The 13,130-nt window shown below is 35.5% G+C and overlaps 1 protein-coding gene across 1 annotated transcript in view; it reads left to right on the top strand.

The window, feature by feature from the left end:
• Positions 1–13,130, top strand: part of WDR49 (WD repeat domain 49) — a 156,904-nt gene that overhangs the window by 14,261 nt on the left and 129,513 nt on the right. Inside the window, 1 exon segment of the mRNA XM_028162686.2 lies at positions 11,807–12,247. Coding sequence (XP_028018487.2) covers positions 11,807–12,247 — 441 coding nt within the window.

Below are 13,130 nucleotides of genomic sequence, written 5' to 3'. Positions count from 1 at the left end.
ACAAAAACAAATACGAAATTCTTCTTCTCTCCTTTAGAACAGCTTGAACCTTTTGCTTTCTTGATCGATGTCTTTCATGGGCCTCAGGTTTCACTTTCTAACTAAATAGAAGTCTCAAGAAATTTTCTCAAACCAAGATATTTTGGCATCAAATATTAACTTGGTACATTTTTCACCTTATAAGAACTAGAAAGAATCCACTAAAAGATTTAGTTAAAGGTTTTTAATCTTCTTGGTAAGAACCGTTTGAGTGGAGGTGAAGGGAAAGAAGCTGGACTGCAAAGGTTGAGTAAATTGGAGGAGAGAAAATTGAGACAAGTGTGTGAACGTGATTCCTTTGAGATGGTTGTTCGGAAGGAGAAGGTGGGGCAGTAGCTGAAAGCAGATGGGAATGTCAGGGAAGATTTTTAACAGTTCAAGTAATTTGATTATGTTGAAATGCTTATGAAAAGGAGTCAATAGAGAGCAAGAGAAGAGAGTCACTGAGGTGGTGGGGGAAGGACATATCCAGGAAACAGGAGAATTTCTGTTACCACAGGAAGGAGGGAAGGAAATTGCTACAGATGCAGGTCAATCTCTATGTACGTGCAGAAAACTGAGGAAGTTCCCATCTGATTGATGTCCCCTACCCCTCTTCCTCCTCCTCTCTATTTTCCTTCTTCATTGCTGTGAATTAGTAGTCAGACTTCTCTGTTAGGAACGGACAGGGAAATAATGAAGTAGGTGTTTGAAGAAAGTGAAAATAAGGGTAAGAGTTCAGCCAGGAAACACGGAAGCGTTCCTAGTAGCATAGGAGGGACCTTTTGTGGTTGGAGCTCATGCATTTTATTACTGTGACACCATTCTGCCCATTTCTGTGATATTTGTTCAGCAGCCTGGATGTAGCCATGGAGAAGATGCTTTTCCAGGGCTAGTGTTTTGCTAGACACCTGGAATGGAAGTGTGACAGAGAAAAGGAATGAGTATAATGGCCAGAGATTGGTTGAAGTGTTGGATTTCTGGTTTGAGAAGGATACGAAGAGCAGGAAGGAGCTGATAATTTGGTTTAAAAAATTTTCTTCTGGAACCTGAGTTGGAATCTTTCTGACTTTTTAGTCATTTCCTGCTTACTATATTGATTCAGAGTTCATATGTAAATTTTAAGTAGATCAACAGAAAGCTTTAGGGTTCTAAGTAAATAGCTTTTAGCGAAATTGCATGAGACCATTTGGGTATACACATTCCAACCTCATATTTTTGTTTTTTTGATGAATGTGCTATCCTAGAGAGAATCAGATTTTGTTGAAGTCAACATATTTGTGGCATGATGAAAGTGGTTAGGAATTGGAAATCCTAGATTCTAAGCCTATTTCTGCCAACAGTGAGCTATGTGACCTCAGAGAAGTCTTTTTAATTCTCTGGGCCTCAGTTTCTTCCTTTTAAATGAAGGTTTTGGTGTAGATTCTCTAAACTTTCTTCCAGCTCTAACATGCCTGAAGTTCATGGATGTGTGCAATTCTTTGACTCCATCTGTGGTTTCCAGTGAAGAGAGAGCAATTATTTATTTATTTATTTTTTTGTGAATTGACACATGTATTTTTTGCCTCTTCTTCCCCAGGTTTCACTGAGAATAATAAATGAACTCTATCAAAGAAAATAGAATATGAAATGTCATTAGAAAATGACTGCAAAACAGTTTTGGAAAGTAGAAAACAGTAAAATATGTTCACAGACTTAACCAAGAAGGGTAAAAGGGTCAATGTACTAGGTTCTGAAGGGCCATGGCTTTCCTAATAACTGCTCTGGATGCTACAAGTGAAGGAAGCAATACCTTCAAAATTTGGACAATAGATATTTTCTACATGAAATTCTATATTCAACCAAAATAAATATAAAGGCAAAATAAGCAGCTTGGACATCTAAATATCCAGATGCACTTTTAAAGTTAGCTATTGGAAAATGTGCTAGAGCAAAATGAAGGAGTTAATAAAGGAAGAACAAATTATAGTATCTAGGGAAGAGTGGACTCCAGGAGAGAGGTGAGCAGTACTGCCAGGGTGTCAACATTGCATGTGGCACAGAGAGCAATCAGCAGACAGAAACCCAAGAATGGAGGGATTCAGAAGCAAAGACTTTAGGGAGAAAAATGAATGAAGCTTGTTAGGAAAGGTATGATGGATCATTTTGAAAAAAGAAAATATATATGTATAGCAAATCATGTAAGTAAGAAATTAATTATATAGGGACTTGATTATACAAATTATGGAAAAATCCATACCATGGAATACTATACAGTCATTAAGAAGAAAGAGAACAAATCTACTTGTATTTCCATACAAATTGTGAAATTTTTTGTTCTAGTTCTGTGAAAAATGCCAGTGGTAGTTTGATAGGGATTGCATTAAATCTGTAGATTGCTTTGGGTAGTATAGTCATTTTCACAATGTTGATTCTTCCAATCCAAGAACATGGTATATCTCTCCATCTATTTGTATCATCTTTAATTTCTTTCATCAGTGTCTTATAATTTTCTGCATACAGGTCTTTTGTCTCCTTAGGTAGGTTTATTCCTAGATATTTTATTCTTTTTGTTGCAATGGTAAACGGGAGTGTTTTCTTAATTTCACTTTCAGATTTTTCATCATTAGTGTATAGGAATGCAAGAGATTTCTGTGCATAAATTTTGTATCCTGCTACTATACCAAATTCATTGATTAGCTCTAGTAGTTTTCTGGTAGCATCTTTAGGATTCTCTATGTATAGTATCATGTCATATGCAAACAGTGCTGCTTTACTTTTTCTTTTCTGCTTTGGATTCGTTTTATTTCTTTTTCTTCTCTGATTGCTGTGGCTAAAACTTCCAAAACTATGTTGAATAATAGTGGTGAGCGTGGGCAACCTTGTCTTGTTCCTGATCTTAGTGGAAATGGTTTCAGGTTTTCACCATTGAGGATGATGTTGACTGTGGGTTTGTCATATATGGCCTTTATTATGTTGAGGAAAGTTCCCTCTATGCCTACTTTCTGCAGGGCTTTTATCATAAATGGGTGTTGAATTTTGTCAAAAGCTTTCTCTGCATCTATTGAGATGATCATATGGTTTTTCTCCTTGAATATGTTAATATGGTGTATCACATTGATTGATTTGCATATATTGAAGAATCCTTGCATTCCTGGGATACACCCCCACTTGATCATGGTGTATGATCCTTTTAATGTGCTGTTGGATTCTGTTTGCTAGTATTTTGTTGAGGATTTTTGCATCTATGTTCATCAGTGATATTGGTCTGTAATTTTCTTTTTTTGTAGTGTCTTTGTCTGGTTTTGGTATCAGGATGGTGGTGGCCTCGTAGAATGAGTTTGGGAGTGTTCCTCCCTCTGCAATATTTTGGAAGAGTTTGAGAAGGATAGGTGTTAGCTCTTCTCTAAATGTTTGATAGAATTCGCCTGTGAAGCCATCTGGTCCTGGGCTTTTGTTTGTTGGAAGATTTTTAATCACAGTTTCAATTTCAGTGCTTGTGATTGGTCTGTTCATATTTTCTATTTCTTCCTGGTTCAGTCTCGGCAGGTTGTGCATTTCTAAGAATTTGTCCATTTCTTCCAGCTTGTCCATTTTATTGGCATAGAGTTGCTTGTAGTAATCTCTCATGATCCTTTGTATTTCTGCAGTGTCACTTGTTACTTCCCCTTGTTCATTTCTAATTCTAAGAGCAATTGTTTTTAAAAACAGTGTATGTTTATCCTACTGTAAGGATATTTCCAAATGAAGATCAATGAAGCTCAAATGTCTCTTGGCTACACCATTCCACTGGTCAGGCTCATTCCTCCAAGTTTTTAAGCTTAGGCAAAACAGATGATAGTGATAAACATGGTTTAGGTCCATAGCAGAAAATTAAAGACTTCCATAGACTTAGAGAAAAATATTATGACACTTACACTTCTCAGGGAATATGATCTTTATTTAAAAGAGAAAGATTTATTGACTTTTATCCTGCAGCTGCAATTCACTTCTAATTTACCAGTTGGATAGGAAATCTAACTGTTGAATTTGTGGTTTGGGAGAGTTTAGTTCTAAACCTTAAATTCAGTATGGGGGTTTCAAGGCCTGTGTCTTTGTTAGTCACAAAAATTTAACTCCATTCAGATTGGTGAGCTCTTGAATCATTGATATCATAATGTAAATGAAAATTAAAACCAACTAAAATCCATTGAAGCAAGAAAAAATAGCAGTATGAACCTTGACTGGAAGACTAGTCTCTTCTATTGTTCAATCTCTCATGAATGTTCATTGGTAGATGAAAATTGCAAGGGATGGTATAAACTGATGCATCTGTTTGAAATAACATATCTAATCTTCTGCTCCAGAAGATGTTCACAGGGTTTGACAGCAAACTCTAATACATATTCATAACCAATGCACTTTGTGACCAAGGGAAATTGAGGCAAGTGCAATGGAATGAAGTGTGAGGAAGCAGCATGCCAATTTTAAATTTAATTATAGAGGTGGGGGGAAGGATGCACTGAGATAGTGTATCTTCATCCAGCTGTCATGGAGCATTACCCAAAAATCATGCTACATATTTGACAGAAGAAATATTATTTTTGGTTAAGTACTTGATAAAACCAGCAGATTCTGGGGAAAACAAGATTCTGAGATCCTATTAGAAACTGTTTTTTATGTAGAGAAAAAGAAGCACTGCAGACTTTTAATCATCTAAAAAAAAATTTTTTTTTCAGACTTCAGAAAGATTTCTGGTCCACACAAGATTTCAGTTCATGGAATGTTTTTGACACGTTTAAGTCCTAAATTCAGTTTGAAATTAGGAAAAGCAAAAATTAGTGTGATTCTTGTGATTTTTTTTACTTTTGGTAACCTAGAGCCATGTGTCATTCAATGTGATCAGCATACCTGGGCTCCCCACTGCAATGTAAGTACTTGAAGAGCATAGACTTCAACTACCTTGTTCAGAGCCGGTGCTGAGGGCTTAGAATAGTGTTTGGCATGGAGAAGGCATTTAATAGGTGTTTGTTGAATGAATGAATAAATAAATCTACCTCATGATACCTTGTATGATGTACATGTTCAATATATATTTATTAATAAATAGATCAATGGATGGAAATACTTCTCTAAGTGGTTTACAACTTGCCATTTGACATTAATTTTCAGAATCTGAAAGTAAATACTCAACAATGGATAAAGGCAGTGAAACTTGGGTCAGTGACATGTTAACCCACTATCAGCTTTGACAAAGGAGAAAATACCCAGATTTCTGACTAAACTGGATTGTACTCTCTTTGTAGTTTTAAAGTAGGACTTGTATTCTTGTCTTGGGAAACTCCCTGTTTACAGAGTAGGAAAAAAAAGAAAAAAATTTTTCCCTCATTTCATTGTAAAATATTGCTATCGGAAAAAGTTAAGGAAAAAACAAAGATAAACAACATTTCTAAGAGTCGGCATATTTGGAAAGATTTGTGTCTGCTTTGGGAATGTTTGATCTGTTTTGCCAGCAAGTATGTCAATGTTCAGCCTTACTAGAACTATTTTTTAGAAACCAGTTGGTGACCCTTAAGAAGAATGAGAATACCCCAGCTCTGTGAGGAATAGGCAGTCTCATACTTTGTTAATGGAAATGTAAATTTGTTGAGTCTTCTGGAGGAAGATTTGGCAAAATATATCAAAAACTTGTGCAAATTCTTTGACTCAGCAATTCTGCTTCTAGGGAATTTCCCTCAGGAAATAATTGGAAAAACAAGCAAAGATGTATGTGCAGGAATGTTTGTTGCAGGGTTGTTTATATGAAACGGGAAAGCATTGGGAACAATTGAAGTTTTTATTAACAGGGGTTATAAATTTTATGCCTTTCCATATAATATTGTGTGGCCATTAAAATGATGTTAAAGACCAGTATATATTATACAAGGCATAGCTTCATGGTATGATGTAAAATGGAAAAAGCAGCACACAAAGGTATGTAAATCATGACACAATTTGGTAAATAATGCACAGCTATTTCTGTTTCTGCCTAGGAACAAGTCTGGTAGGCTGATGGCATTACGGAGGATTTTAATTTTTGGCTTATCTATATTTTGTCTTTTCTATAGTAAGCAAGGGTTATTTTATGCAAAAAATAAATAATTTTTAAATGTGTTGGCACACTCATATATTGCTAATTGAAAGTACGTGATCTCTTCTTGGTGAAAAAAAGGGCTGTCAAGTTTCTTAAAAAGGGTATATTTTCAGAATTTTGTGCTTAGGCTTAGGGCTCAGTTTTTATATAAGTTACAGTGAAATCCAAATCTTAACAAAGCTCAAAAGCTGAAGAGAATGTAACAGAGTTCATGCTTTTTTTTTTTTTTTCTTAAAGACAGCTCACAAGAACTGACTGTAGCTGCAGAAAATGCTTTCTAGGCAAAAGGAGATGATTTTTTTAGAATATTCTTTGAAAGGGATTCAGGAAGACAGGAAGATTTTCTAAAGGTCTAAAGTCGTGCTTGCTGAGATAATCAGCCAGACATTCTGAGTATATTAGCTTCCTTGCAAGAACAATGAGAGGCCATAGCTGGTTATTTTCTTACTCATAGTTACATAGACATAGAAAAATTAATTTGTTAACATCATCTTAGAAAGAGCTGAATGAGAATACGTTTTCTAATGGATCATTCACTCTTCAATTTTATTAGAAAAGGAGTTCTAATAGATGCAGGAGTACTAATTATTACTCAAAAAGGCCAGACAGAGAATCACGACTAATGGGAGGGAAAGGGTATACTTTAAAACATTGTGAGGTAGTTTTTATTTGGAAGGCCTACATTCAATTTAGAACAAATTGTCTATGGGAAGAAGGTTTTGTTAAAGCCATACTAATTAAATTTTCAGTTGAAGGGACTGAGAATTATTTTATGCTCTATGTTTTATAATGAAATCCAATTTCATAAATTCTTAATATTTCCCTAGCTAGAATAAATATATGCTTGTGAATTTAACTTGATGTGGATGTGTCTTCAACAATAATAAATATTGCTTCAATAAAATTGTTTAATGTGGGACTTCCCTGGTGCATATTTATTTATAATGAAGGATTTTCATGGTAAAACCATGGTTTTATTTTAAAACTAAAAGCAAAAAAAGCTAGTGAGTGAACAATTAGTAATAGAATTGCCAAGTATGTCATACAATTGTGCTTCTCTGTCACATTTCATAAATTGGAAGTATTTCTCAAATTTTCCCCCTGTGCATATTGGCATTATCAATGTGCAGAAAATTATAAAGTTGATCGTATATGTTACTTTGGGGAAGAAAATTTATTTTCTTCTTTGTTTATGGTCTATTTGCCATTCCATATTCTAGAATGTAAAGAAGAAATTGTCTTGGTATTTGTCAGTCAGAACAGTTTCTCGTTCGTAGAAATAAAAATAAATTACAAACTTATAGGAAGAAAATACTTTAAGGTTTGGCTTTAAAGTGCTTTTTGTTAAAGGGATAATGATATAGATTTGAGAGGCTGATTGATGTCATTACATAATAGTTTAAAATACAAGATCGACTTGACTTAGCTTTCAGAAACAGTTTGCAGTTTGGGCTCAAATGGAGTGATTTTAAGATCAGGTTTCTTTCCGTACTCTTAAAGTCTGGGTCACTGAAAAAATTCCCTCATCTAAACTTTTTAGTCTAAAAATAATTTAACAAAGAGAAGAATGATGGACTTCTGAGTAGTTCAAATGGCTAGATACCAATTATTTCTCAGAAAGTTAATTTAATTAATTAAAAGCTTAGACTAACTTCGATTAAACACTTGATTACTTAGTTCTCACACACGTGGTATCTCAGTTAACCTTTTTAATTAAGACTTTATATTTTTAGAGCAGTTTTAGGTTCACAACAAAGTTAAGGGGAATGTACAGAGATTACACATATACCCCTTACCCTGAAACATGCATACCCTCCCCCATTATCCGCATCGCCACCAGAGTAGTACACTTGTTACAACTCATAAATCTACTTTGACACATCATACTCACCCAAAGTCCACAGTTTGCATTAAGGTTCACTCTTGGTGTTGTACGTTCTGTGGGTTTGGACGAATGTATCACGACATGTATGCGTTAACGTGGTCCCATACAGGGTAGTTTCACTGCCCTGAAAATTCTCTGTGCTCTGCCTATTCATCGTCCTCTACTTCTCTAATCCCTGGCAACTACTGATCTTTTTACTGTCTCCATATTTTGCCTTTTCCAGAATGTCATGTAGTTGGAATCATACAGCGTGTAACCTTTTCAGATTGGCTTCTTTCAGTTAGTAACATGCATTTAAGTTTGCTCCATGTCTTTTCATGGCTTGAGAGCTCATTTCTTTTTAGCACGGAATACTATTCTATTCTGTGGATGTACTATAGTTTATTTATCCATTCACCTATGAAGTACATCTTGGTTGCTTCCAAGTATTGGCAATTATGAATAAAGCTGCTATAAAGATCAGTGTGCAGGCTTTCGTGAGGATATTAGTTTTCAAATCCTTTGAGTAAATCCCAAGGAGTGTGATTGCTGGATCTACATATGGTAAGAGTATGTTTAATTTTGTAAGAAACTGCTAACTTCTCTTCCAAAGTGGCTCTATGATTTTACGTTGCCACCAGCAACGTATGAGAGTTCCTGTTACTTTACATCTGTGTCAGCATTTACTGTTGTTAGTGTTCCAGATTTTGGCCATTCTAACAGGTATGTAGTGATATATCCCTGTTGTTTTAATTAGCATTTCCCTGATGACATATGATATGGAACATCCTTTCATATGCTTATTTGCCATCTGTATATGTTCTTTGGTGAGGTATCTATTAAGGTCCTTGGCCCATTTTTAATTGGATTATTTGTTTTCTTATTGTTGAACTTTAAGAATTCTTTGTATATGTTGGATGAATTATTTATCAGATGTATCTTTTGAAAATACTTCCCTGTCTATGGCTTGTCTACTAATTCTCTTGAAATTGTTTTTCATGAGAAGGTTTTAAATTTTAATGAAATCCAGATTATGAATTCTTTCTTTCATGGATTGTGCCTTTGGTGTTGCATCTAAAAACAAACCTAAACGACCAAATTCAAGGTCATTTAGGTTTGTTTCTATGTTATCTTCTAGGAGTTTTATAGTTTTGTGTTTTACATTTAGGTCTGTGATCCATTTTGAGTTAATCTTTGTGAATGGTATAAGGTCTGTGTCTAGATTCATTTTTTTGCTATGTGGATGTCCAGTTATTCCAGCACCATTTGTTGAAGGTTTTATCTTTTCTCCATTGTATTGCTTTTGGTCCTTTGTCAAACATCAGTTGACTGTGTTTATATAGGTCTATTTCTGGGCTCTTTATTCTGTTTCATTGGTCTGGTTCTATATTCTTATGCCAATACCACACTGTCTGGGTTACTGCAGTTTTATAATAAATCTTGAAGTTGGGTAGAGTCAGGCTTCCAACTTTGTTCTTGTCCTTCACATTGTGTTAGCTCATCTCAGTCTTTGGCCTCGCCATATAAATTTGGAGTCAATTTTTCAATATCCACAAAATAACTTGCTGAGACCTTTATTGGAATTGCATGGAATCTATAGATTATCTTGGGAAGAACTGAGATCTTGACAATACTGAGTCTTCCTCTCTATGAACATGGAATATCTCTCGAATAATTTAGTTCTTGACTTTGCTGATAGGAATTTTGTAGTTTTCCTCATATAGATCTCATACACACTTTGTTAGATCTATATGTATTTCATTTTTGAGCGTGCTAATGTAAAATGGTATTATGGTTTTAATATCAAATTCTTCTCGTTCATTGCTGGTGTATAGGAAAGCTACTGACTTTTGTATATTAATCTTGTATTCTGCAATCTTGTTATCATCGCTTCTTCGTTCCAGGAGCTTTTTTGTTGATTCTTTCAGATTTTCTACATAGATGATCATGTCATCTGTGAACAAAGACAGTTTTATTTTTCTTCCCAATCATTATAATTTTACTTCCTTTTTTGTCTTATTGCATTAAGTAGAGCTTCCAATATGATGTTGAAAAGCGATGGTGAGAGGAAGACATGCTTGCCTTGTACCTGATCCTTAGTGGGAATGCTACAAGTTTCACCATTAAGTATGATGTTACATGTATGCTTTTGGCAGATATTCTTTACCAAGTTGAGGAAGTTTCCTTCTATTCTTAGTTTACTGAGAGTTTTTATCATGAATGGGTATTGAATTTTGTCAAATGCTTTTTCTGCATTTTCTGATATGTCATTTAACCTTCATAATCATTTTCTTGAGATTGATATTTTGCTATATCCACTTTACAGATGGGAGAATTAAGCCTCAACAGTGAAGTAACTTGCTGGTATTTCCCACAGTCTCTGGTGGAACCAGGATTAAACCTACAATTGTTTGACCTGCTCTACAATATGCTGCCTCCCTGTGCTTACTGTCAATTCTGACTCTTTGGCTCTGAGGTAGTAGAAAAATAAATCCTCTCATCATGAAGCTCACTAAGCTAAACAGCCTATCAATATTAAGCTATATACTTATTTGAAATAGAGATGCTTCTCATTATTCACGGATTCTGTATTTGTGAATTTGCCTACTTGCTAAAATTTATTTGTAACCCCCAAGTCAATACTCAAGGCACCTTCATGGTCATTCACAGACATGTACAGAGTGGCAGAAAGTTGCAGTCTTCCAGTGTGCCGGTTCAATGCTGAGGTCAAACTCAGTGACACGCTGCCTTCTTATTCCAGCTCTCGTACTGTAAACAAGTGTCCTATTTGTGCTCCACTTGGTGCCAAGTTTTTGCATTTTGTGCTTTTTCCGGTGATTTCACTGTTTAAAATGGCTCTCCAAGTGTAGTGTAAAGTTCTAAGTGCAAGAAGGCTGTGCTGTTCCTTATGGAGAAAATACATGTGTTAGATAAGCTTCACTCAGTCTTGACTTATAGTAATGTTGGCCATGAATTCATTGTTAATGAATTAACAATATATATTAAAATGTCTTTCAGTGGAAACAGACATAAAACAAAATTATGAATTGACGATGAAAATATTGTGACCAGAGGCTCACAGAAACCTAATGTTGTATTTCCCATAAAAGCCATGGTTCAGTATCTGCTAATTTAGTGTTTGCAAAGTCTTTATAGAACATAACTACCACGAATAAAGAAAATCAACTTATAAGGTTTTGCTGTCTTTGTAATGGTGTGTTCATAGAGGTGACTTCTTGCCCTTGGTTTAAAGTGTCACTGTGATATCATTTTACTGGCTATGCTAAACTCTCTTCAGGGATTCACCCATTTTCTCTAAACCACTGTATTTGTTTCCTATTGATGCTATAACAAATTACCACAAACTTAGTAGCATAAACCTCACAAATGTATCATTTTACAGTTCTACAGCTCAGAATTCCAAAATGGGTTTTACAGGGCTAAAATCAATGTGTTGTCAAGATTGTCTTCCTTCTGAAGGCTCTAGGGGATAATCTCTTTCCTTACCTTGTCCAGCTTCTAGAGGTCACCTGCAGTCCTTGGTTCATAGCCTTGCATCACTCTGACCTCTGCATGCATCATCATATCAAATCTCTGACTCTCCTATCTCCCTCTGACAGTTATAAGGACATCTGTGATTGAGGATGTCAGCTTGTAGGTCTGTCAGTTATTTGCTCTGCAGCCCCAATTCATTTAAGTATAGCACCATTATAAAGTAGATGTTTTTCTTTGCATCTTGGAAGAATTGCTGATTAGATCCACCTTTGGGGGTAGCACAGTGCTCTGGTATTTAGGACGTTTTCACTGATGTCTTGTTTTTTTCCTGTTTCTAGCCCTCAGAGCCAAGTCAAACCATTTGTATGTCCAGAGAAGAGTTTGTGCAGAGGATGACAGAGATTGTTGGTTGGGGCACAAAGGAAGAATATGGAGAGCTCTTTGATAAAGTGGATGTGGCCCAAGATGGCTGTATTAATTGGGACAAGCAGACTTCATTTATGCTGTTAACACTTTATGAGAAAGATGAACAAGCAAAGGCAATGGTGGTTCCCCAGTGGAAAGACCTTGAATTCCTCCCAGTGAAACACAAGGACACCATTCAAAAAGTAATTTTCTTAAGAAGTTCAAGTCGTTATCTGATCATCAGGAAGGAAGGTTTAGTAGGAATCTGGGGAGAGAATTTGAAGCTGCAAGAAATGCTTCCAGTCACTTCAGATGCCAACAATCTTAAACACCTGTGGCTGACAAGTATGGCTTCTCTGGAAAATGTAAACAAGGTACAGAGTCTTTACTAATAAATTTATTGCTTGTAAAAGGGGGGAAATGATAGGACAAGGCTTCTGATCAATAGCAACTATAACACTAGCAGTGACAGAGAGCTGCATTACTCTTTTATACCTCTCATCTCACCTGGAGGGAATGCAGGTAAAGCCAAGTGAGTTACTCCAATTCACAGACTGTTCTGTTGTGTGCCTTTAAACAACAAGGCTGGTAGTGACTCAGATTCTTGGCTCTGTCCCCAGTGAGGCCATGCTGCATTACTAGCTGATAAGACCTTTATGACTCTGTAGTTTTTAGCAGAGTCTTGGATCTGTATGCAGAGCTGAGAGGTTATATCAGTGCATAGCACAGCTCAGTGCAATTTCAGGGAACTGCTTATCTGATGTTGACCACTGTACTAGTCAGTTTCTTAATTTTGATGGGTAGGGCCCATTCAGTCCAAATACCCTCATATAACTAGACCTATGAGAAAGGTAACATACTGAAAAGAAAATCAATTTGTGAGGGAAGAATGCAGCTTAAAGAATCCATATTCTGAGTATTTTACATTAAGCAGATGGTAAATTTTACTATGAAAAAATTTAAGCATACACACAAGCAGAGATAATCCCATTAAGAACCAATATCCACCCTTAGCCATTTACAATTCACAGCCAATCTTGTTTCATCTACATCTCCCCTCTATTGAAATCCAAAATATCCAGTCATCTAATCTGTAAATATTTCAGTATTTCTAAAAGTCTCTCTTTTTAGCATAACCATAATACCATATCACATTTAATATCAATAGCAATAATTCCTTAATATCATCAAATATCCAGTCATATACATATTTCTGTCTTATGATTTTTTTAATAGTTTGTTAATCGTTTGTTTAAT

Source organism: Balaenoptera acutorostrata, chromosome 4 (genome assembly GCF_949987535.1).
Source record: "Balaenoptera acutorostrata chromosome 4, mBalAcu1.1, whole genome shotgun sequence".
NCBI classification, from domain to species: Eukaryota; Metazoa; Chordata; class Mammalia; order Artiodactyla; family Balaenopteridae; genus Balaenoptera; species Balaenoptera acutorostrata.
Note: the sequence above shows the minus strand (reverse complement) of the source record. Positions and strands in the feature narration are given on the sequence as shown.